Source organism: Schistocerca cancellata, chromosome 3, assembly GCF_023864275.1.
Source record: "Schistocerca cancellata isolate TAMUIC-IGC-003103 chromosome 3, iqSchCanc2.1, whole genome shotgun sequence".
NCBI lineage: Eukaryota > Metazoa > Arthropoda > Insecta > Orthoptera > Acrididae > Schistocerca > Schistocerca cancellata.
Window position 1 is genome coordinate 527,209,834 of NC_064628.1, and position 27,545 is coordinate 527,237,378.

The 27,545-nt window shown below is 39.5% G+C and overlaps 1 protein-coding gene across 2 annotated transcripts in view; it reads left to right on the forward strand.

Annotated features, from left to right (window-relative positions):
* Positions 1-27,545, forward strand: part of LOC126175358 (1-phosphatidylinositol 3-phosphate 5-kinase) — a 418,246-nt gene that overhangs the window by 313,754 nt on the left and 76,947 nt on the right. For both annotated transcript variants that reach the window (XM_049922107.1, XM_049922108.1), the window contains 4 exons: positions 9,062-9,197; positions 13,076-13,256; positions 21,677-22,006; positions 22,161-22,322. In XM_049922107.1, coding sequence (XP_049778064.1) covers positions 9,062-9,197; positions 13,076-13,256; positions 21,677-22,006; positions 22,161-22,322 — 809 coding nt within the window. The remainder of the gene's footprint in view (positions 1-9,061; positions 9,198-13,075; positions 13,257-21,676; positions 22,007-22,160; positions 22,323-27,545) is intronic.

Consider the following 27,545-nt stretch of genomic DNA (forward strand, 5'->3'; position numbering starts at 1 on the left):
ATTTAAAAGCAATATAATGAAATTACTGAACTTGATGGAAGATTAGGGTGTGTAACAACATCTTCTTCTTAAAACGATTTGTGTGTATTCTTAAGGGACAAAACTGCTGAGGTCATCAGTCCCTAGACTAACACACTACTTAACTTATGTTAAGAACAACACCCACACCCATGCCCGAGGGAGGACTCAAACCTCCGGCGGGAGAGGCCGTGCAATCCGTGGCATGGCGCTGCAAACTGCACAGCCACTATCAACATTATAACCTTGTACATTAATTTTAAGGATGCCCAACAGTAAGTTCTTTAACTCAGTCTTAAACTCCACTACAGTGTATGTATGGTCACTTTTTTTTTGGTTTTTGTAATCCAAAAAACCGCCTGCGGCTTAGAATCGAGTGCAAAGCAAGCGGAAGTTCTTAAAAATGTCGGTGGGTGCCGCCACAACTTAGTTCTGCCGTCGAATATATGTAGCGCTACACAGGCATGCTTTGTAGGCACGAAGATAAATACTGGCGCCAAAACCTCTGCGTCAGTAAATAAATTTAAAAAAAAGGGTGGAAGACAAGCTTTTTTTCTCCGCGCCGAGTTTCGACCACTACATTTTCAAACATTATCCAACGAAGTAAATACAAATTCCGTATTGTTCATCTTCGAATGTAGCAGCATTTCAATGTACTACGAAAACCCGACTGGCAAGAATGTTTAGGATGTTTGTCAATATGGCCAACTCTACGTTCTGAATTTTTTCCTATCTGTGAGAAGAGATGGTAGGAACTTTTATAAATTGTGAAACACATGCAGTATTCTCGTCACCATAAGAATAATACGAATATAAACATTTTGCCATGTATTGTTTCGTGTTTGCTGCTATCTCATTTAAATCCTGTCTGCGGAATAAACCACAAAACTAGAGTGAGACAACAGTAAACGCGGAAGAATATACATATCATGTCATGTTTATATTTGTATTATTCTTATGCTAAACAGCGATACAGTCAGAAATGAAGCGAGGCAATTGACTAGATTTTTAAATCTAAGATGACTCTAATTTCTGTGCAGAATATAATGTACTAAAGAGGCGCCTGCAAAGATTTTCAAACGGAGAAAAATTTTCGCTAAACTCTCGTTCAGAACATCTTCTATCATACGCAGTCTATTATTTGGTTCTTGTTGATCATTATTAAAAAAAAAAAAGTTCAAATGGCTCTGAGCACTATGGGACTTTACTTCTGTGTTCATCAGTCTCCTAGAACTTAGAACTACTTAAACCTAACTAACCTAAGGACACCACACACATCCATGCCTGAGGCAGGATTCGAACCTGCGACTGTAGCAGTCGCGCGGTTCCGGACTGAAGCGCCTAGAACCGCTCGGCCATCACGGCCGGCATTATTATCAAAGAAAGCAGCAGTGTAAGTAACAACAAATAGCAGTCTCTTGCCATTGTTTCGCTAGTGAGACGATTCCTCTCTCTCTTTTTTTTTTTTTATTTGTAAGCGGCGGTAGCGCGCACAACAAGCCATGCCGCGATCGGCGACAGGCCATAAACACGCAGTATCAGAGTACAACAAACAATGCATGACACAGTACAGTAATGCATATTCAGCGTAGAGTGACGTAAACACCTATAACAAAGAAAACTGCGCTTATCAGATCAAAGAAAAATAAGCAATCAATTCAAACCAGACGAAGCACGTGAAAAAGGAAGGGTATCCGTATAAATACGGACGGAGCGCCTGACGCATAGCAATGGCTAAAGCAATGGCTACCTGGTAAAGCTTAACTGCTAAGCTTACGACTCGAACCAAACTACTGTAGCTGTATCGTCATTCATTCGACATAAATTGCCTCATATTACAGTGGATCAACTTTGTTTCGATTTGGAGATGCGGCCTAAAACTTTTCTCTCCCCTTGAATTTCGAGTCTCAAATTTCAGGTGCGGCTTAGAACGGGAATTTTTTTTCCCTTGATTTCGAGTCTCATTTTTCAGGTGCGGCTTAGATTCGAGTGCGGCTTAGACTCGAGTAAATACGGTACTCCTGGGGACTTGTTTCAACTCAGGTCTTTCAGTGCTCTGTCAAACTCGTCACGCAGTATCGTATCTCCCATTTCATCTTAATCTACATCCTCTTCCATTTCCATAATATTGTCCTCAAGTACATCGCCCTTGTATAGACCCTGTATATACTCCTACCACCTTTCTGCTTTCCCTTCTTTGCTTAGAACTGGGTTTCCATCTGAGCTCTTGATATTCATACAAGTGGTTCTCTTTTCTCCAAATGTCTCTTTAATTTTCCTGTAGGCAGTATCTATCTTACCCCTAGTGAGATAAGCCTTTACATCCCTACATTTGTCCTCTATCCATCCCTGCTTAGCCATTTTGCACTTCCTATCGATCTCATTTTTGAGATTTTGTATTCCTTTTTGCCTGCTTCATTTACTGCATTTTTATACTTTCTCCTTTCATCAATTAAATTCAATATTTCTTCTGTTACCCAAGGATTTCTTCTAGCCCTTGTCATTTTACCTACTTGATCCTCTGCTGCCTTCACTACTTCATCCCTCAGAGCTACCCATTCTTCTTCTACAGTATTTCTTTCCCCCATTCCTGTCAATTGTTCCCTTATGCTCTCCCTGAAACTCTGTACAACCTCTGGTTCTTTCAGTTTATGCAGGTCCCATCTCCTTAAATTCCCACCTTTTTGCAGTTTCTTCAGTTTTAATCTACAGTTCATAACCAATAGATTGTGGTCAGAGTCCACATCTGCCACTGGAAATGTCTTACAATTTAAAAACTGGTTCCTAAATCTCTGTCTTACCATTATATAATCTATCTGATACCTTTTAGCATCTCCAGGATTCTTCCATGTATACAACCTTCTTTTATGATTCTTGAACCAAGTGTTAGCTATGATTAAGCTATGCTCTGTGCAAAATTCTACCAGACGGTTTCCTCTTTCATTTCTCTCCCCCAATCCATATTCACCCACTGTTTCCTTCTCTCCCTTTTCCTACTCTCAAATTCCAGTCGAATTCGAATTAGAAGATAGCAAAATGAAAGCCGAAGTTTTGGATTTCACTTTTAAGAAATTGACAAACTGCCTATTGGCTTCTGTCTCGGGTTCTTCGGCTGACGTTCATCTAATGATTTTTCTGACGTTTCGCCAGCACGAGTGGCTGGCATTGTCAAAGCTTCACCCTCCATTGCCGGTGGTGAACTGGAGGCGAGGTCGCGTCCGCAGACTATATGTACCTGATGCGCCAACATCCGAGGGCTTCTCCGCGGTCATTTCCGGTGCGGTTCACCTCTTACTATCTGCGACGGTCGTTCGCTGCAGTACGGGAAGCCAGGATCCATTTACCTTAAGGCTTTCCTCTTTCTTGTTGAAACTGTTCGCGTGTTTTTGGATTTCTACAGCTTCTCTGAACAAGCGCGTGTGATAGTGCTTCTCTACAGCCAGAACTTCCGTGTCGGTGAATTTTATTACGTGGTCGGTCTCATTCAGTGCGTGCTCTGCCACAGCCGATTTCTCCACCTGCCCCAACCTGCAATGTCGCTTATGCTCTTTGATCCTGGTGTTAATGGATCATCCAGTCATTCCAACATAAACTTTTCCGCATGTGCAAGGTATACGGTATATTCCCGACATTGCAAGTGGGTCTCTTTTCTCCTTCGCCGATCTAAGACACTCTTTGATCTTCCTTGTCGGTATGAAAAACGTTTTTACGCCGTGTTTGCGCAATATACGGCCGATTCTGTCCGTCACTCTGGGAATGTATGGCAGAAAGGCCGTACCCGACATTTCTTTTTCTGGTTCCTTACTTCGCCGAGTGTTTGGCTCTGTTCCACTTCTAATGTAATTTGTGGAGTACCCATTGCTCCTCAGAACAGTTTCCAGGTGTTGCATTTCTCGTTTGAGGTGTTGAGGCTCACATATTCGTCCTGCTCTCGTTACGAGCGTACTAATCATGCCTCTTTTCTGGCTCGGGTGGTGGTTTGACAGTTTGTCGGAATGACTGGACGATCCATTAACACCAGGATCAAAGAGCATAAGCGACACTGCAGGTTGGGGCAGGTGGAGAAATCGGCCGTGGCAGAGCACGCACTGAATGAGACCGACCACGTAATAAAATTCGCCGACACGGAAGTTCTGGCTGTAGAGAAGCACTATCACACGCGCTTGTTCAGAGAAGCTGTAGAAATCCAAAAACACGCGAACAGTTTCAACAAGAAAGAGGAAACGTTAAGGTAAATGGATCCTGGCTTCCCGTACTGCAGCGAACGACCGTCGCAGGTAACAAGAGGAGAACCGCACCGGAAATGACCGCGGAGAAGCCCTCGGACGTTGGCGCGCCAGGTACATATAGTCTGCGGCCGCCAGCTCGCGCTCCAGTTCACCACCGGCAATGGAGGGTGAAGCTTTGACAATGCCAGCCACTCGTGCTGGCGAAACGTCAGAAAAATCATTAGATGAACGTCGGCCGAAGAACCCGAGACAGAAGCCAATAGGCAGTTTGTCAACATGTGGCCACGAAAGCCTTAACAATTTTGTTTTAAGAAATTGTTCATGCAGGAGAAACATACAGTCATACCTTCGTTTGACCATCATACAGAGTTCTGCAGCGACAACATAGTAATAAGGAGCCCTGGCACAGAGAAACCACTGAAAGAGTTGTAAACAAATAAGTCATCAGGCCAGGATGGAATCCCAGTTCAGTTTTACATAGTGTACTCTGCAGCAATGGCCCTTTACTTAGCTTGCATTTATCACAAATCTATCGCCCAGAGCAAAGTCCCAAGAGACTGGAAAAAAGCACAGGTGACTCCTGTGTAGGAGAAGGGTTAACAAGTGGACCCACAAAATTACAGACCAATATCATTAACATCGGTTTGCTGCAGAATTCTTGAGAATATTCTGATTTCAAATATCACAGATCTCTTTGAAACTGAAAAGCTATTGTCCACAACCAATATAGTTTTAGAAAGCATTGTATGTGCAAAGTTCGGCTTGCCCTTGTCTCACATGATAGACTGCAAATTATAGATGAAGGGGCAAGAAGCAGATTCCATATTTTTAGATTTCTGAAAAGTATTTGACACAGTGCCCCACTGCAGACTGTTAACAAAGGTATGAACATAGGGACTAGTTCCCAAATATGTGACTGACTCGAAGACTTCTTAAGTAATAGAACCCAGTATGTCATCCTCGATGGTGACTGTTCGTCAGAGACAAAGGTGTTATCAGTAGTGCCCCATTGGGAGCGCAATAGGACCATTGTTATTTTCTATACAGGTAAATGATCTGGCAGACAGTGTGGGCAACTATCTGCAGTTGTTTGCTGATGATACTGTGGCATACAGGAATGTATCAAAGTTAAGTTACTGTAGGAGGATGCAAGATGACTCACACAAAATTTCTAGATGGTGTGATGAATTGGAGCTAGCTCTAAATGTAGAAAAATGTAAATTATGCGAATGAGAAGGAAAAACGGACCCGTAATACTTGAATATAGCATTAGTGTTCTCCTGCTTGACACAGTGACATCGTTTAATATCTGGGCATAATGTTGCAAAGCAGTATGAAATGGAATGAGCATGTAAGAATTTTGATAGGGAAGGCAAATAGTCAGCTTTAATTTATTGGGAGAATTTTGGGAAAGTGTGGTTCATCAGTAAAGGAGACCACATGTAGAATGGTAGTGTGACCTATTCTTGAATACTGCTCAAGTGTTTGGCATCAGCACCAGGTTGGTTTGAAGGAAGACATCAGAACAATTCAGAGGTTGGCCACTCTAGATTTGTTATTGGTAGGTTTGAACAATGCAAAAATATTACGGAGATGCTTGGGGCACTCAAATGGGAATCCCTAGAGGAAAGGTGACATTCTTTTCGAGGAGCACTATTGAGAAAATTTAGAGAACTGGCATTTGAAGCTGACTACACAATTCTGCTGCCACCAACATACATATTGCATAATGACCAGAAGGTGAGGTAAGAGAAATTGGGGCTCATATGAAAGCTCTCTTTTTGAGTGGAACAGTAAATGGAATGACTAGTATTGGTGCACCATATGGTGGCTTACAGTGATGTAGATTAATGTTTTGCTCTATTTATTGAGAAAAGAAAAATATTGGTAATGAGGAAGGACATTAATGATCATGCTTAGTGTGAAAGAAGTGCCAAAGTAACAAGTTTTTCGAAGTGATCTCTGCGGGATGGCCTAGAAATAATATCTGCCAAATTTCTTATAATATGCCACTGAAAAAAAAGGAAAAACAGATCTCATTTCTAACCCATTAGTGAATGGAAATACATAGAATAAACTAATTTCTCCAATTTTAAATGGAGCTATAAGCATATGTACTGCAAATTTAGCTGAGATAAGGTGCTTTATTAATTCTGGAATGTAGTTTTTCCAATTAAGTGTGTGATCTACATGTAGTCCCCAAAAGTTGCTGTGTCTTTCAGTATTTTAATGGATTGTTTAATAGCATGTATAGATCTGTAAAAAGTACTGAAATGTGTGTTTTGAGACTTCTCATAATTTAATGATAATCCATTTACATATCACCATTTATCAGTGCTTTTCAGTTAGGAGACTGGTTCTTCTACTTTATTCCTATACTCGTATCATCTACAAGGAGGGCAAAATTTTTATCCTCTGACAAATGAGACTGGAAATCAGTTATGTATATTGTTTCAATAAATGGTACACAATTACTGAATGCTTCAAATTTCAATTGCCTGTTATGGAACATAAAAACCATGAATTTGCTGTGTCTTTTTATGCATAACTTTTTACCTTTCGTATGAAGATATGGTTCACAGAATCAAAACCTTAGCAAAGTCACAAAAGATTTCCAATGGTAATAATTTATTGTTTGTGATATAATTTCTGTCAGATTACATGTAGACTGTTCAATTAATAGTTCTTTTTGAAAATCAGTATGTTACTGCAAACACTTCTTGTACTAAGTAATTATAAATCCTGTCATATATGATCTCATATTTTTATGCTGGTGATAATAAGGGAGGTCAGTAATTTTTGCTGTTATTTTATCTCATTTTTGTGAAGTGGTTTGACAGTAAAATATTTTAAACCTACCTGGGAAAATACTATCCTGATAAGTTTCATTATTCATTCATATTAAGCACATAAACACATATCAAACACATTAAAAAAGTCTTTTTATGTGTAGTATGTAAACTGATCAGCCAGAACATGACCACAAGACTGTTATCGATATAAACTCATCCAGGCAATAGCAGCATCACCTGACGAGGAATGAGTGCCAGTCAGACACTTGCATGATGAATGTAGTACTAGTGTGCATACTGTTCATATGTCAAATGGGGAAGGTGCACCATCTAACTAAGTTTGACCAAGGGCAGATTGTGATGGCCTGGAGGCTCAGCGTGAGCTCTTCAGAAACTGCACAACATGTTGGGTGATCCAGGAATGCTGTGGTTACTGTCGTGAATTCATGGCGAACCAAGACGATCCAAACGGACAGATTGTAGGCTGGACAGACTGTAGGCTGGACAGACTGTAGGCTGGACAGACTGTAGGCTGGACAGACTGTAGGCTGGACAGACTGTAGGCTGGACAGACTGTAGGCTGGACAGACTGTAGGCTGGACAGACTGTAGGCTGGACAGACTGTAGGCTGGACAGACTGTAGGCTGGACAGACTGTAGGCTGGACAGACTGTAGGCTGGACAGACTGTAGGCTGGACAGACTGTAGGCTGGACAGACTGTAGGCTGGACAGACTGTAGGCTGGACAGACTGTAGGCTGGACAGACTGTAGGCTGGACAGACTGTAGGCTGGACAGACTGTAGGCTGGACAGACTGTAGGCTGGACAGACTGTAGGCTGGACAGACTGTAGGCTGGACAGATTGGTAAAATAGAACAGGCAGTAAACTGTGACAGAACTAACATCAGACTGCAATGCTGGACAGAGTACAAGTGTATCAGAACACACAATGCATTGAACACTGCTAATGATGGGACTCCACAGCTGACGAAGCGTGCTTGTGCCAGTGTTAACACCATGACATTGGTAACTATGACTGAAATGAGCACGTGACCAATGGCAGTGGACATTGGTGCAGTCTCAGAATGTTGATGGTGTGATGAATTGTGATACCTTTTTCATAATACCAATGGGAGGACATGAATCCGTTGTCTTCCAGGAGAAGAGCTCCTTGACGCCTGAACTGTGGCATAGAGACAAGCTGACAGCAGCTACATTATTCTCTGGGGAACATTCACGTGGACATCAATGGGTCCAGTGGTGCTCGTGCAATGCACCGTGACAGCCAAGAAATATTGTACACTGGTTGTAGACCACGTACACCCCTTCATGATGATCATGTTTCCTGACACCAGTGGCATTTTTCAACAAGATAATGTGCCATGTCACAAGGCCAGGAGGCGGTAGAGTTGGTCGAGGAACACAGTGGCAAGTTTCAGTTGACATGCCGGCCCCCCAACTCACCAGATCTGAAACTGATCAAACACAGTTGGGATGTGACTGAACATGGCATCAGAGCTCATTGCCCACTCCCCAGAATTTATGGTAATTGGTGACTTGTGTGTGCAGATGTGGTGCTAGCTTCCTCCAGTGACCTACCAAGGCCTTATTGCTTCCACGCCATGACAGGTCACCACTGTTATCCCTACCAAAGGTGGACATACCGGCTATTAGGTGGGTGGTCATAATGTTTTGGCTGATCAGTGTAGCTGAATTTTATAAAAATTGTTGTGGAACAATATTGTAAATTTGCATTCTAATTTTTATTTGTATGATGCTGAATTGTCTGTATTTATATCCACCACAGTATACATTAATATTTCATTAATTGTTGTACTGCCAATGGCTGCAGCTGGTGTGGAGAAATTTGTGATTTTGTTTATATGAACACAACTAAAGAACAAATTTGACCAAGACAAAGATCATCTGACATTAGATTGGATCTCTGATAATAGTATTAATGTCAGAATTAACTATTATGTTGCATTTTCAGTTTCAATCTTTTTTTTTAATATTCCAACAGTGGCCCAAATAAAGGTGGTGTTTTGGATGGTGTTCAGTATACCACTGTGGCAGTTCCGGGGGACTCGGTGGAACAGCAAGAAGAAGCATCCCCTAACTCCAAGGCTGCTAAATCACAGCCTTCACAGCACATTGAAGTGAGACCATATTTAACTTAAGAAATTAGTGGAACTGTTAATTACTTAGTAACAACTTAAATGTTGGTTCATAAGAACAACAGGTATTGTTATCATTAGAGACCGGATTATATGCATTTACATGTTGCATTTGCATATTTGGCTCCTTTTCACTGGTTATTGCATGTTTTAACTAAACACTAGTGATGATGCATATTTTCGCCCTATGTTTACAATATTTTAAAAATTTAGACTGGCAGTCTCTATCTCAATCTAGTTTTGATGCCTCACAGATTGACCGCGAGCCAGAAGTGCGCGCAGCCACTAACCGAAAGGCCACTGCTTAGAGAAATCAATACAGAAGAGAAACAGGAACAGGCAGAAAAGTCAGTGCTACTGCACCTGCGCCTCCCCCCCCCCTCCCCCCCCCGGTTAATCCCCTCCGCTGTCATACCATAACCATCAGCAACAATTAAATTAAACTATGCAAGCTTTTAGTTGCACGTCCATTGTTTTACTTTAGCTCTCTATTTACCCGTACGCAGTTGAATGTGTTTATGATCTATAGAATGCAACGTGTTGTGCACTTTGCTGCCCATAAAAAGAAACATCATTTCATGGATAGTTGATCATCCTGGAACATTTACATATGGCAGAATTGTTTTACATTGTCAAGTTTATGAGAGAAACATTTTGCACAAAAGAAAGTTTCAAATAGACCAGCATGTCAAGACAAGTCTTCATATCACAGGAATGCAGAAGAAAGGACAACAACAACAACAACAACAACAACAACTTCTGACAACAGCAAGTCGCAGTAGCAAGGATTTGTCCAAAGATAACAAGAAAAGTCAGTTTAACTTGGATCTATGTGAAGCATTAATCACTAACAATATTACTCTTCACAGAGTTACAAACCCTAACCTCAAAGACATCCCGTGCAAATATTGCTTAAATCAAAATGGACTAGATGAATCAACATTGCGTAAAAATTACACACCGACAATTTACATAAATGTTCTGGAAGAAAAACGCAGTGAACTCAAGGACAGCATTATCTGGATTTCAGTTGACGAAACTACAGACTCTCATGGCCATTACATTACAAATTTTATTGTTGGTGGTTTAAAAGAAGAGCCTTCCTATTTAGCAGCCTGCAAAGAACTTGAAAAAATAAATCCTTCTATGATAACCAGATTTGTGAACGAGGGTATTAGAAAAATATTTCCAGAATCTACCGCAGTTGAAAGGGTGTTTGTGTATATTTGAGATGCTGCTCCCTATATGATCAAAGCAGGAAAAGCCCTCCGAGAGTATTTTATTCCAATTTGATTCATGTGACGTACTTTGCTCATGGAGTACATTGCCTTGCTGAAGTAGTACGTTCCACATTTGTGAATGTAAATAAACTGATTTCATTCACAAAGAAAATGTTTCTAAACACTCCTGCTTGCATCAAGACCTATAAAGAAAAACTACCAAATGCGCCTTTACCTCCCGGAGCAGTGGTAACTCGTTGGGATACGTGGGTCAAAGCTGTGTTGTTTTACAATGAACATTTCACGTCCATTGGAGGGGTAGTAAATGACTTTGATAGTGCAGAGACTTTGGCAGTTTACCAGTGATAGGAAGCTTTTAGTGATTCTGGTATTAAAAAAGGGTTGCTGTGATTAGCACTCACTTCTCTCATGTACCTGCAGGTATTAAAAAGCTTTAAACTCAAGGTTTGTCATTAAATGAATCTATTCAGTTAATGAATAAAATTATTCTAGTAAACTCCTCATTTCTGGAAGCATTCCCAAGAAAACGTAAAGAAAAGTTCGAAAACATTTTAAACGATAACCCAAGCTTTGAGCCCTTTTGCCAGATTGATAGTTTTATTAATGGGACGGGTGAACTTATATTAGAAACAATAAGTGCCAACATAGCACCAAAATTCAAATACTGCCCAGTTACCTCAGTTGTAGAATGGTCCTTTTCTGCTTATAAATATGTTTTGAGTGATCGAAGACACAATCTCACTACAGAGCATTTGGAACAGTACTTGGTTGTTTATGTTTACAATAGTAGAAAAATGTAAAATAAATTGTAAATGATGCTTTGGTCCAATAGTATTAATTAAAATCAAAAAGTTCTTGATAGTATTTTTTTAATAAAATATCATGAAGTTTTTGAGTGTGCTCCTCTGCGTGCGATATCTTTCGAAGTTGGTCCTGTACATACCACTAGTTTCAGTGTGACTCACTTGCATCACATCTGCTTGTTACCAACAACAATAGTGAAGAAGGAACAATTCTTGAAAAATGATGTGCATCCCCATTGCAGATTTTTAGAAAATAATCCTGAAAGGTCCCCTTCCTAACATTCACCAGAAAGTATTCAGAAAATGATATCGACATTCTAAATGTACCAATTTTTGGTGTGGGCATTGCTCTTTCTTGTAATTGATATGCACAGGTTTGACTTTGAGATATAATGCACACAGTAATTACCATGTTTTGTATTATTTGATCTTGCATATTTTGACACTTTTCATGCATTTTAAAGCATTTTTCATATATATTTGCATGCATATTTTAAGGTTTTTGTGATGCATATAATCCAGTCTCTAGTTATCATTTTTTATCTTTTCTGTATGACCTTTGACTTCTTCCAACATTTAATTGAAAGTCATCCAAACCTGTTAACCAAGTGAAAATGCAATAGTTATCTAATATATAACAATATAAAATGGAGGAAGGCACCAGTGAGGTGTGTGGGGGGGGGGGGGGGGGGGGGGTTCTGTACCTCATCCTAAACCACTGGATCCATTTCAACCAAACTTGATGCACACATATCTACTTTCTGAAAAGAAGCACTATATGATTAAGCACCACCTATCATCCAGGGTGGGGTGGGGTGGAGTTAGGGTAGGTGAAGATAGTGCGACATAGAAGCATAACTCAGGAATATCTGAAGAAGCTGCAACCAAATTTTATATATACAATACTCATTATTTGTGTCAGCCCATCCATATATTTTCTAGCATATTGGGCAAACATATCACATGCAAGCTGGAAAAAAAGTTACTGTGATTATAAGACTCTCCTAGCACCCGTAAGCTGAGGGCGAGAGTGAAAAAGTGTAAGATAAAAGCATAATTCAGAGAGGCCTGGAGCAATTTAAACCATATTTGGTATATACATGACTCATATTTTGCATAAAAGTACTTTGGGAGTAAGATAACCTCCTACCCTTAGGGGTTGGGATGAGAATGAAGTGATATGTAAAAATGTTCTAAAATGACCTGTTGGTATTTATTTCCTGTATTTAGTTGACTTGGAATACTTCAGAAGTATTAAGCACAATTTCACTCTTATCCATGCTGTTTAGTGTGTGTAGGTAATGAGAATGAGCACTGTACCAAGCCAATAGCTTTTTCATTGTGTTTTGGCACCAAGATACAGGTGAATACCACAGATAAATTTAACACCCACTCTGAAGCTGTATGGTGTGAAACAGCAGAGAATTAGATCTATATGTGTTCAGTATATGTGACATACACATACATGGGCGACACCACAGGTAAAAAGCTTGTTAAAAATAAATCTGTAAAGAAACTAAAGAACATGTTGTTTTCAGTACGCAAACATTTTCTTGTCTGAAAAAAAAACTCTTTCACATATTACACAATAAAGATGTGTTGTTGACTGAGTTTAGGCTTCCTTAAGTGAGATTCAAAAACCTCAGTAATTGTTACTGAAATTATCTATTAGAAAGCAGTAAGGGGATGTGTGTGGATGTCATCCTCTCAACCTGGATAGTGCTTTGTCAGTTGTTGCATGTTTATTTGCTTACTACTTAATTTTGTTGTGGAACGGTATTCTAAGTTGTACTATAGCTAAAGGGTCTCTTCTCAGGTGCAGTTTGAAGATGCAAGCTGTAACTTCTACTGTAGAGTGTATTTTGTGGAACAATTTGCAAATCTTAGGGCTGAAGTACTGCCAGCAGGAGAAGAAGCTTACATTCGCTCTTTGTCTCGGTGTGTACAGTGGGCAGCTCGTGGTGGAAAATCAGGCTCAAGCTTTTGTAAAACTAGAGGTAAGGGTAGTTTATTTAGTCACTTCACATAGTACAGTTGTTTCTGTGCAAGTCTCGCACTCAGTGTCATTTTACCACTTTCCATGAACGACTGTATTTAATGGATATATAAATTTCTGCATTAGTGGTACTAAACTAGTCTGATGTTCCTTGTCATCCCTTTATTTGTTGCTCATAATAAAAACTATATAAAAGTTTTTGCTGTTCCAACATGGTTCCAACAACACAAATAATTAACAGCAAATTATTATTTTTTGAGTTGATTTCTTTGAAAAGGGCATGACCTACTTCTTTTCCCCATTCTTACCCAATCCAAGCTCCTGCTTCACCTCTAATTATCTTGTCATCCATGAGAAACAAAACCTAATGCTCCCACCTGCTTATTGATGTGATTAATAAAACAGTAATAATAATAATAATAATAATAATAATAATAATAATAATAATAATAATCACAAGCGGATGTACAATACTAGCAAATACAGAATACCCCAGAAGACATGACAATGTAGCAAAAATAATACATCAACAGCTTGCCTTACAACATAAACTTATAAAACAACACGTTCCCACATACAAGTATGCACCACAAAATGTACTGGAGAATGATGAATACAAATTATACTGGAACAGAACCATTATAACAGATAAAACAACACCACATAACAAAGCTGACATCATACTCACCAATAAAAAGAAGAAATTAACACAACTAATCAAAATATCCATACCCAATACAACAAATATACAAAAGAAAACAGGAGAAAAAATTGAAAAATACATCCAACTGGCTGAGGAAGTCAAGGACATGTGGCATCAGGATAAAGTTGACATTATACCAATTATACTATCAACTACAGGAGTCATACCACACAATATCCATGAGTACATCAACGCAATACAGCTACATCCAAACTTATATATACAACTACAGAAATCCGTAATTATTGATACATGTTCAATCACCCGAAAGTTCCGAAATGCAATATAACATATACCGTACAGTTAAAAGGAAGTCATGCTTGATCAAGGTCCGCGTCACTTTCCATTTTTGACCAGACATAACGTCTGAGAAAAGAAAGAAAGAAAGAATAATAATAATAATGTAAATAATAATAACGTTGTCTTTAAGCTGAAGATTAGTTTGAACACTGTCATGCATGTCTTGTTAGAGGAGATGGTATGCCATTGCATTTCTCCATGTTGCGAAAATACTTATCCATCAAGTTATAAGGGAAATGAAACTCAGTGTTGTTAGTACTTGTCATAAATAAGTGAATGACAGTGAAGCCATTTATAAATTACACGAGTTTTTCCTATGATGTACTTTGGCCACAACTGCACATCTTGTATGTCCAGCCCCACTTCTGGGCACACAGTTGGTGCAGTGGATATTTTGTGTTCTTTTTTATGTGCTTGACAAGCCAACATGGTGTCATTTCCTATGAGTGGAAAGTGTTCTTATTGTCTTGGTGGCATATATGCATGTTAAAAAAAAAAATATGAAGACACTCTGATGACAGCAAGATTCTCTCGAAACTGGTCTCTGTGAAATAAAATAAAAATGCCAAGCAGTCTTGGCTGCAGGAGATTTTCTTATTCACCAGTGACAGATCATTCCCTATGAAGGTGTGCAACCAATATAAGTTACAAAGCATTATATGTACATGTCTCATCCAAGAAAATAGATGTTAAATTTTTATCCGCTCAGTAAATATGAAAAATTGGATATCAAACAATGGAAACTCCCAGTTGGAATTTGAGCAATGTAAGGAAAAGACAGATTGCTATTTATCATAAAGATGACCATTAAGTTGCAGACAGGCACAACTAAAAGACACCTGCACATTAGCTTTCGGCTGTAGCCTTCATCAGAAAGGAATACACATACACTCATCTACACAAGCAAGGACACCTCACACACATATAACCACCACCTCGACTAGACTGACAACCAACAGGCACAGCATCAGGAGGAGGTTGTGAGACAGGGATGTGCTGGGATTGTTGGGGGGGGGGGGGGGGGGGGGAAGTGAAAATGAAAGGAGCTGGGAAGGGGAAACATGAGCGGGTATATTGACAGAGTGTAGCACACAAACAGGGTAGGAGACAAGAATTGGGAGCATGTTACAGGACAGTGGTGGTGGAAACTGCTGGGTGGAGAGTGTTGAGTGGAGAGTGTTGAGTGGAGAGTGTTCAGATGGTGTGTTACCATAGTTTGAGGCTGGTATAATTTTGGGCACAGAGAATGTGTTGTAAGGATAACTTCCATCTGTGCAGTTCAGAAAATCTGGTGATAGAGGAGAGGATCCAGATGGCTCGGGTAGTGAAGTAGCTGCGTGTCATGCCACTGGTGATCTACTTTGCTCTTGGGCACAATTTGGGGGTGACCATTCATCCTAGTGGACAGCTAGATGGTAGTCATACCAATATATAAATCTGTCCAGTGATTGCAGCAGAGCTGGTAGATGACATGACTGCTTGCACATCTGGCCCAGTCTCTGGTGGGGTAGGGTAAGCCTTTGACAGGACTGGAATAGGAAGTGCTGGATGGGTGGATTGGACAGGTCTTGCACCTGGGTCTTCCACAGGGATATGAACCCTGTGGCAAGGGGTTGGGATTTGGAGTGGCATAGGAATGGACTAGGATGTCGTGGAGGTTGGGTTTGCAATGGAACATCACTTTAGAAGGGAGGGAAGGATCTCAGGTAGGATATCCCTCATTTCAGAGCAGATGTCCCTCGTTTCAGAGGATGAGGATACGTAGCAAAAGCCCTGGTGAAGGATGTGACTCAGTTATTCCAGTTTGCAGTAGTACTGGTTGATGAAGGAAACACTCCTTTGTAGCTGTTTCTTAGGGGTGATGGGATGGTTGGGAGATATGTTTGTGGTTTAGTACTGGGGGGTAGTGAATGTCTGTGAAAGCGTTGGTGAGACCCTCAGCATAGTGGGAAAGGGTGTTCTTGTCCGATATGCTGCCCCTGTGGAGCAAAGCTGTATGGAAGGGATTTTTGGTGTGGAAAGGATGACAGCTGTCGAAATGCAGGTACTGTTGGTGGTTGATGGGTTTAATGTGGACAAAGGTGTGGATGGAGCCATCAGAGAGGAGGAGGTCAGTATCCTGGAAGGTGGAACACTGGGTTAAGGAGGACCAGATAAGTGGGCAGGAGAGAAGGTATTGAGATTGTGAAGGAGTGAAGATAGGGTCTTGGCCCTGAGACCAGATCACAAAGATATCATCAGTGAACCTGAACCAGACTAGTGGTTTGGTGCTTTGAGAGGTAAGGAAGATCTGCCCTCGATGGCCCATAAACAGGTTGGCATGGGAGGGTGCCAGCAGCTGCCCATGGCTGTGCCTATTTGTTTGTATAGCTTTCCTTCAAAGGAGAAGTAGTTGTGAGTTAGGATAAACGTAGTAAGATGTACGAGGAATGAGGTAGTGCATTTGGAGTCTGATTGACATTGGCAAAAGCAGTGTTCAACAGCAGCAGGAGCATGAGCATGAGGGATGGAGGTGTAGAGTGAGGTGGTATCAACAATCACCAGGAGGGATCCAGGAGGTAGAGGGGATGGGGGTGGTGGAGAGTCAGTGAAGGAAATGGATGGTATCTTTGATGTGGGAGAATACAGGCAATTGGTTATAAGTGTTTGTAATAACATCAAAAATTATTTCAGTGAGGACCAATTACCAGCCACAATTGTTGGGTTTGTGACTTTTGAGGGCCATTTGGAAGGTGGGTGTGTAGGATGTCATAGGGGTGAGCAGGGAAATGGGGTTAGGGGAGAGATTCTGCAAAGCTCCTGTGGCTTTTAAGCTGGGATTGGAGGTTAGGATTTTTGTTTTGTTTTGAGATTGTATATTGCTGGCCTCTCCTCTGCTGAAAGGTTGGTGTTCTTAGGAAGGGACCTGGGTAAGGATGATGAGGACAAGTTGGAGGTAAGGAATTCCCGAGAGGTGACCAGCAGTTTGTTAGGTGAAACAGGGGGGATGATCATGGTTGAATGGTGGTATGAACTGGGAGATGCAGGTTCAGTGTTGGATTAGGTTGGCTTTGGTTGAAGAAGATTGGTGGTAAAGAAATGTTTCCATTGGAGGGGTTGGGAGAAGGAGAGTAGGTCTTTGACAAGTTCAGCCTCGTTAAATATGGATGTAGGGCTGTGGATAGGACTGAAAGTTAGGGGTTTGGTGGAAAGATTAACGTTACAGGATTGCTTTGACTCTGGATTTGGTGGCGTGCTGGTAGGGAGTTTTGGGAGATGTGGCACATTGAACAGGTCTCCTAGACAGAGTCTGGGCGCTGTGAGGGGCTCATGAGGAGGAAGGCTGTAGGTAGAATAGGGGTTGGATAGTGGTGCCCCAAGGAAGCAGTAGGATGTCAGTAGATTGGATAACTTACGGAGTTGGTGACTGAAATGCCCCTCCTGGTGCTGGAGAGCAAGGGGTTCAATTTCATAGATGTGTGTATGTGGTAGGGATTGCACAGTAGCAGTATCTTTCAGAGGGAGCAGAGGTGGTCCTGGGATGCTTGTGCCATGGAGTACCAGGTTTATGAGGGCCAGGGACTGGCAGAATCTGAAAAGGTGAAGGTCATTGTGAAAGGAGGAATGGGATCCAGAGAAAGAATTTTTTGTGGTTAGGCCATTGGGGGGGGGGGGGGGGGGTAATTCCATGGTTTAGGCAGCTTTTAAGAAAAGGGATATGGTACTAGGTTTTAGCCAAGGAAAGGGATTTTTTCTGAACTGATGCAGGGGTCCATTGTGGCAGGAATGGTATAGGGGAAAGGGGAATGACATGGGAATGGGCAAAAGAAGGTATTAACATGGTTGTGATGTCTGTTACTTGATGTCAGGTAGTTTGCTGTGATATCCCACAAGGTGCATGCTATCAGACCTCAGTGATAGATTACAGACTTTACTGAAGAGCTGATTTATTTAACAATTTGATTATTAAGTACAATTTATTTTGTACCTGACAGTCTGACTCATCACACGAACTATAATTAACTCATATAAAATGAGTTTTTACATAAACTAGGTATGAAAATGCACATAGCAAATACACAGCTGGCAGAAATAGCCACAGTAAATTGTCTCATTGTGGCAGAACAGAATGTACATTTTGCACAAAGATAAAAGTAATTTAAAAGGGCATATAATGCAGATAATATAGAGGTAGATGGTTATAAAAATCAAGTTGATTTATTTAGTGGTAAGTCTTGAAGCATTCTCTTACACACAGAGCTAACTCTTCTTAACAAATCAGACAATAGTACCGTGATTCATTATGATTCTTTTGTTGATTGTACACACTGTACAGCTTTGTTGGTCATACAATCCTTTCAGTCTTCTGTTCTAGTTTTCTTCTAAGTGACATATCTTACTCCTATCAATACATTTTTTTCTAAAAAATAGATATGTGATACACCATCCCATTACTTTAATGTTAAATGGATCCCACTTCATATACTTCCATAACCTGTAGAGCAATATTTTTCAACCATCAAATAGTTTTTGCAGAGCTATGTAATAGAAAGTAATTAATCCATTCTTGACGTGCCACTTTGTATACTCTGATTACATTAGGTTTCTTGGAAACTTTGCTGTTTCACTTATGAACTTGAACCATTTGAGCAAAGAGAATATTGGAAATAGTGAGTTCTTCCCTTATGTCTCTCTGCTTGCAAAAACTACCTCGTCAGTACTTTCCCATACTATGTGCGTTTTTGTTTGTTTTATAGTAACTAACAATCTTGGATTATTCTACAGAATTATGAATTTTGTCCTATAAAACGAACATGTTTTGTCCAGATAGGCTCCTGTCAAGTGTAAAACAATTCCATCTTTGCATTTGCCTCTGAGTTGTAGTAGTACATAAATATTTTGAGGACTATGCAATTATATTTACATAGTACATTCAGTTTCATACAACACTTTGGTTTCTTGTTATTCATATGCTACATGGAAAATAGACAACCACATCATAAAACCATTGCTCCATTAATGCAGAGCTTCTTGTTGGGAACATCATTATTGCTCATAATGCTATTAAAACATACCAAAACCAGCCTAATTTTATGGAGTTGCCCAGTGTATTGCCATTAATTGTCTAAAACATGAAAAGACCACAATAACAGCTTTTGAGTGCAGCAACAACCTCAGTAATACTTTCATTTCAACAACAGCTGTATCCTTCCACGTTGAGAGGCTGGTTGGTCTTCTTTTCTCATGTTTTTCAGATTCCTGGTTTGCATATACGTTTGTTTGTTCAACCATTAATGTAATGATTTCTTAAAGGCTAAAAAAGAAAAAGAATCAAAAAAGTGAATTTGTGCCAACATTTTGTAAGTCTTAATTGGAACTACTACTACTCAGTGAATGGAGTCTTTCCAAACATTATCCAACATGTCAGATATTCTGAACGTGCGTCTGAATGTTGACCAGTGAGATGGCAGAATGCCCCCTATGTCACAAGCATGCCATCTCCCTTCAGTACAGAGTTGTGAGGTGCCATATTATCATTCAGTTGAAGCCTATACGTATATCTGCCATTTCTGAGCACTAGCAAATTAAAATCTCTCCAAATCCCATTATTAATTCTGTGATTTGTTGTAATAAAATGTCAAGAAACACAATGTTTGTGGCAAAAGAATTACTCTAACTCGCATAATATGAGAGTATGCCATTTGAAGGCAATGGCACATTGAGGATCCATCAAAAATGCATTGTCATTGGTTCAATTTATTGTAATTAAATTTCAGTTAATAACATAGCTACAATTAAAGCCTTCAAGAAATGCTGAAGTTCTAGGACTGGGTGTGAAACATAGGTGGTTGGTGTAGCACAGCGAGCAGCATTACAGATTCCTAATGAGATGTGTGATGATGCGGTGGTTTGTGTCCCACCAGATCTTCTTCTTCCTCTTTCTTTCTTTCCACATTTTTGATAGGTTCTGATACTTTATTTTTAGGTTAATATGAGTATATACCATAACATTCAATGTTATGTAAATATAAGTGCACTCTTTGGCTTAATCTACAGAATAGCTTGCACTACTTGTAGTAACATATTTTGCCCTGTTTTCTTTTAAGTTTTGTAATTCACCTATTCAAAGATTCTGCTACTGAATGGGAACAGTGATCAAGTAAGAATGAGCTTAGGGTCTTACTAAAATGTGAGAATGATGATATAATGTTTATCTTTTATGTGGAGAACTATTTTGTATCACACTATTTGTAATGAAACTTTTATAAACCTGTGTCCTTATTGACTGGACATGATGCTTTCCTTCTTGCCTTGAAATATGTCCACACATACTTAAGTTTTTATTTATTTGTACTACAACAGAACAACATGATTAGCATATGAACAGTGGAGGAAATGTGCATTTTAATTACACTAACATAAGAATTTTATGCACACCCGTTTCATAAACAGTGTGATTTACAAACTAGAAACATCCCACAACTGCCACTGGAGTGTGTTGCAATCGTGTACACCACATCAGTGTCCATGTACCATTTTCACAGTCACATCATTTCTGAGGATTCAGCAGCACGTTAAACTCGGCATACTCAGCATTGATCTTTGACAGCATGGTCCGTGTGCTGACAGATTAATTGCATTCACTGTTGTCGACCTCTGGTTACTGGTCACAATGCTCACTGGAAGATGGTTCATACATACTTACACCACCAGAGAATTCATTTATAAGCTCATCCCAGTCTGTCATTCATGTTAACTAGCTGCAAAAGTCCTACCTCACACAGATTCCTCTTGTTACTACAAATTTTATAAGGAAAATTGGTCGCAGATAACAACAAACACAAGTGAACCACCTGCAGTGAATAGTGGAACAGCTGCTGATGTAACTACAATAAAACCATTACTGTGTTGGTAAAAGTGCTAATAAATACACAAGGTGGGGATTGATTTTTGACAGTGAGTTATCTCATTGTTGATATCTGAGATAGAATCTGAGCAGAACTTTCTCATTTAAAAGATAGGTTACTACTCACTCTAAAGGTGACATGTTGAGTTGCAGACAGGCACAACCAAAAGATTGTTACAGTCTTTTTGTGGTACCTGTCTGCAACTCAAATGCATCATCTTTACAGTGAGTAACAATATGTCCTTTTCATAATATTGTTGATATTCCAACCTAAACTTTGTGTTATTTGAACTTTCTTATCTGTATTCCAGCTTTGAGACAATTAGCATGTTTTGTTTCCTGCAATTCTGTTTTAGATTTCAAAGATACAGATGGATTGAAATGAGATAATAAATCTAACTGTATGAACCATTTAGCATGGATTTTAGAAGCAGTTTACTCCTTTTAGATATGACACATAATTTATTAATGATTATGTTTCCTAAACTTATGTGTGTACGAACTCTTAATGTGTGTTTTGTAAAACTTTCAGATGATCGATTTATATTGAAAGAGATGTCTCGGCTTGAAATGCAAGTGTTTCTTGAATTTGCACCTAACTATTTTGCATACATGTCTCGATGCCTTAGTTCAGGCCAGCCTACATTACTTGGAAAAATTCTTGGAGTGTACCGTGTTGTTTTCCGAAACTCGGTTACAAATGCAGCCTTGCGTTCAAACTTGCTTGTTATGGAGAATCTCTTTCATGCACGCTTAGTCACGCACAAATTTGATTTGAAAGGATCTGTGCGTAATCGTCTTGTAAATCCAAGTACAGACCAAGAAGGTGAAATTGTGTTGCTTGATGAAAACTTGTTGAAAAGTAAGTACTTTCTCCAGTATTGGTGAAATTCACTTATGAAGACACAAAGTGTCTCCCTTCGATCTTGTCATTACTATTTATATGTGTTTCTTATGAAATACTGTGTATTACACTGAAATATGATTTCACAATATTATACTTTTCTGATTTTTAGTGGCATGTGATTCTCCATTGTACATACACCTCCATTCAAAAAAAGTCTTAATGCAAGCTATAAATAATGACACAGAGTTCCTGTCTTCTCAGTCAGTTATGGATTACTCTCTACTAGTTGGACTGGATCAAGAAAAGAGAGAACTTGTTGTTGGTATCATAGGTATGTATTTTCATTCTCCAAATATATCATGGTGTGTTTAATATTATCAATATACATATTTGACAAGACTCACAAGTATTATAAAGAAGTAGTACAATGTCTGTGAAAACTTGTGTGTTCATGTTGTGCAGCCACTCTGATTGAAGAATTTTTTCTCCAGTTGCACGAGGTGAATATAAAGGATTGGTTTACTCCAGCTATAGTCACCTAAGTATGTAGTCCTTGCCAGGTCTCTCCATAGCGAACACACTGTTAGTGATAAATTACTTACAAATGTAAAAGAAATAGACAGTGGTTATGATCACAGACCATAATTTACTTCATTATATTCGGAACCCAAGCATTTCAGATTAAAGAAACTTTAGTTCAGCAAGTAAAAAAGGAAGTCCAAATAAGAAATTAGAGATTTTGAAATGTTATAAATTATTCAGTGCTATTATCGACTACGTCATGCAAAACACGCACTTGATTCAGTGATATTTCAGTAGTTCCACCAACAAACATTCACCATCCCCAGGCATTCCCCATTTTTTGCCATGTTCCAGATTAGGCCTTTTTTGAAAACTTGCTCATTTCACTATGACAACTGCTAAATTAGTAATAATTTTTCTACAGTTTTAGTGTAGCATCCACTGTTCATTTCCCTTATTTCTCATGGAAGCATTTTAAATGAACAAAAATTATCCAACAAGTAAGTTTAGCTCACTGCCAAAAGATAACAAGCTTTGTATTTTGGAATGGAAGAGGTTAGGGATGATCATAAGACATCTCATTATAAAGAATTTAAGGATACTCCATGCTAAATGTTGTGCATGAAAGTCCACCATATTAAATATCTGTAGACCAATGCATTGATGTGGGGAAAAATATTAAACATTAACTACACACTGTACCTGATACATACATTTATCATATTATCACGTCGTAACCACACTCCAGTCCAAATCCAAAGGAAGGGTCACCAGTTAAGTACAACTCTTATCACTTAAATCAAATTTATTATGGACATCATTCACAGCCATAACAGAACTGAACTCCTGGATGGATAGTGTTGCTCTTTATACAGACTTCAAGACCCTTCCAGAAATGATAAATACTCAACAACAATCAATTGCTGGTGGTTGGTTTTGAACTGGTGACCTACTGCAAGTCAAACAGTGATGCTAATTGCTACACCGCACCACATGCACCACAGCTCGCTGCAATATTTTTGGTTGTAAATTTAGCAACAGCCTTACTCTACGAATTGTTCTGTAGATAATTTTATGGCATAAAACTAATGGAAAGCTGATTACACATTTCAGAGATGGAACTAAATGCATGTATTTGTTCTAAATCTATTTACTCCTAGTTTTGCCAATAGAAAACAGTGCTCCTACAGTGTGGCTGCCCGTTCTCAGTAACATAGCCCCTCCTAACCTGCGCCGTGAACACGCTCTGGTTAGAGAATTTCAAAAAATCATGACCAACCCTCAATTACAAATCCATGAAGATACTCACGACATCCAAGGAAACCGACTCCGGTCTAGGAATCCTCCACTAAAGACCGCACAGGCTCTGCACCAAACCAACTTCAAAATAAATGACCGATGGAAAGAGGAATGGGAGAGCAGAACAGTAGTAAACTGCCACAGTATGCCATGCATCTGTAGTAAACCAAAAGGATTTGATTGCCCTCGCAAAGTTTGGTCAACTCTTAATCGCATCAGAACCAACTGTGGGAGATGTGCCGACTCCTTACACAGATGGGGTAAACTTCCTTCGGCCGCTTGCGACTGTGGCGCTGAGAGACAGACGGTCAAACACATCGTGCAGGAATGCCCACTAAGGGCATACGAGGGTGACCCACAAGATTTCCTAATGGCGACCCAAGAGGCAATCGACTATTTACTATCTAAGCTGGACGTCTGCTTGTGACTGGTCTTCTGTGAGTGTAACTTTACAATTGGCGGTGTCCTTATATACAAACTGTTATTTATTGCTCTGTTTATACATATGTGATTTTTTTTTTTAATCGTGTTGTTTCTGTAATTTTTACTGTGATGTTATGAGCCATACGCTAAATAAATAAGTGCTCCCAGTTAGTGGAGCTGGACATTTCATTTCAGGTAGAAATATTAATTGGTAATGGAAGACTGGAAAAGAGGGAGGGGCAACAGAAGGTTAGTCACTCTCTGAGGAAACCATTTGTTTGAGCAATAATGGAAGCAAAGATTAATTTTTAATAGTGTTTGACAGGACAGGAATGGCAGCTGTCAAAGTAGCTTGTTGCATGTTGGTTGGTTTGAAGTTGGTTAACAAAAAGTCTTCCAGATTTTGACCAAGCATTTCCAAACATTGTGTCAAAATGTTGTACTGATGTGCTTGTGGTTGACCGTGAGTGATTGCAGCACTCGCGTCACACACAGCTTCTTCAAAGTCCATTCTCTGCACAGAATATTAAACTCTCACTCAGTTCAGATGCCTGCAGTCTCAGCAGCTCCACAGTTTTTTATTCGATGTTCTTGCATTGTTTTTGTCAGTGGTTTTCTTTGTGGTGACCTCAGTTGGACAGCAGGAGTGTGCTTTGTCTTTGATATGTGACCGACCACATTTAAAGTCGTGAATCCAAAAGTAATTGGTCCTCAGTGATGGTACGGAGTCCGTGTTTAGCAGCAGCATGAAACTCTGTTTTCTCCATTTTCAATTGCAGTCGACACAATAACAGATGGCAGTCAACAATGAACTGTTTGCTGTACATTGTTGAAATTACTTATATGATCCTTGGAGTAATCAAGCTTACCGACAATGAAGGTGCAACAAATTTGTTCTGTTCTTTTATAGAAATTTACCAGAGTCATCAAACCACCGTCATACATTCTGGTTGCAAATTTTAAATACTGCAGAACCTTCAGAAATGGTGAAAGTGCTAACCCATACAAATTAAATAGCACCCACAAATTTCTTTCCTCCTTGTTAAAACTGTGGAGTACTGCTGTCACTGTAGATGTCAACTTTTATTTGCCTTTTAACTAATGACTTCTCCTAAACACCAACATCAATGCTTTCCAGCACAAATTACATTTGTTATGGTTATGGGTGGCTGCATTTTCAGTATTGCAAAAACTGAATTCATTTACCATATACTGTAAATAGCTACTGGATTAATAGAATCTATGTTCTCTGTCTCAATCTAGCCATAATAGTCCATTAAGCCTGTTGGAAGAATACTGTGAGGGTTTTTTTCTGGTGAACTATGTTCTACCAAGGAACACACAAATTTGTATGTCAATCTGGCTTGGGAATGTTGTTTATTTTTTGGAAACCTTGCAGTTTGTTGTAAAAAGAATGCCCAGTCACTCGGTTTTATGCCCCACTGTCTGGCCTATACTTCCCAAATCTAAACTTACATCAGCAAAAGAACAAAACAGCCATAATACCTACTACTTTAAACGCATAAATAAACATATCTCCCATAATCATTGTGTTACCCCTGACTATTTTTTTTTTCTTTCCCCGCTATGTAAAAATTCATAGATAAACAATACATAGGCTCAGTAGCTCCCTTCTATTTTCCTGGAGACAGAAAGAAGTTGATTTGTTCGTACATACCACTCAGTGGAATACATACCTCAGACCAGGTCAACTCAGTACCAGTTAATAAACACAATGAATTCCCCCTTATACATTCACACAATCTATGCAACTGTAATGGTGGCTGTCCTTTTCAGTTAATGAGCTGGTTTAACTCCTGTGGATAAGTACTCCATTGGCATGCTGTTTTCTTTTTTGCTAAGAGTATACCCTCTCCACCAGCTTCCTACACTCCTCATTGGAGGTTTCATGGCACTGATTCACCATGTCCTCCTTGTTAATTCTGCCATCAAATATCATTCCATGTCTCATATCATCCAAAACAGATTTATGACAATGATTAGTTTATTTTGGAAACAGTTAACCTGCATTCTCATAGAAACTATGTTTGCCAGAAAATAACATCTTATGCCAGGTGAAAGTCCTTCACTTAGTGATGACAAATGTATTGGAACACTCATTTTAAGTTTGTCCCATAAAAGAGCAGAACTTAAGCGTAGAGATGAAACTAGCTAGTGTGACAGTAAATATGGTTTTGGTAGACTTTTAACCAGACATTGGGAGATGTAGTGTTGGACAGCTGAATGACACTCTGTATGTCATGTATGAGACATTTTAGCATAGAGTGAGGTGACAAGGGAGATTTCTATTTGGGGAGGGATAGGAATTAAATTTGAAATGCTCCAGGAAGCAGTTTCTGTCTTTTATGTAGAATGTTAGGCTGTGTATGATAGATAGGTGGCACTGGTCCACCATGAATTTTATACTGACTGATGTTTACCTCTGGATTACTGCACAGATTTCAGTGGAGTGCTCAAGTGATAGAAATTTTACCCGAAAAATTGCCACAGTCTGAAGTGTTAGTAGCTTGTTCTGATTGTGAGACTTAGGCTCTAAAATTTATTCTTCCCTTAGTGACAGGGCTTGGGCTTGGTCACTTTTTCATAATTTTTCATTATCGTGATTGAGAAAAATGTTTAATATTTTATACTCCAAGCATTGCACACTAATCATGGAAATAAAATTCTTTCACCTAAAGAGAGAGTGCGTGGGTGTCTATGTGCATGTGTGGGTGTGTTCGTTTGTTAAAAAAAAAAAAAAAAGAGAGAGAGAGAGAGAAACCCAACATGGAATCAAGCCTGGAGCCCTCTGCACACTGAGTTTGAGTGCTGACAACAAGTGTAGAAACCGCCAGTGAGAGTATGATGCTGTTCCATATATTCTGATATCTTGCAGTTAACGTATAAATAATGACTGTGATTTACTACATAAATTAAAGGTGGGTGGGGAGAAAGAAAGGAAAGGGAAGGAACTAATAATAGCAATTGCATTGGGACTTTATGTGGAATTGGTGGTGATGAGCAAAAATGGTTCCCAGATTGGGACTCGAACCTGGGATCTTCTGTTTACTAGGCAGTTGCCTTAACCACTGTACCACCTGGACACAGCATGAATAAACTCAGCACGCTCCCCAGCCAATTCACATTCCCACCTAGCACCACCTATTTGCAGTTCCTGTCCGTGTCCTCCATGCTTGTTAATTTTAGATTCCCACTGGAGGTCGAATGTGAATGTGTATTTGTGGATTTTTTGCCCGTCAAGACAAATCAGTTATGTGAACATGTGGTGTTTGTTCATTTGGACCCCACA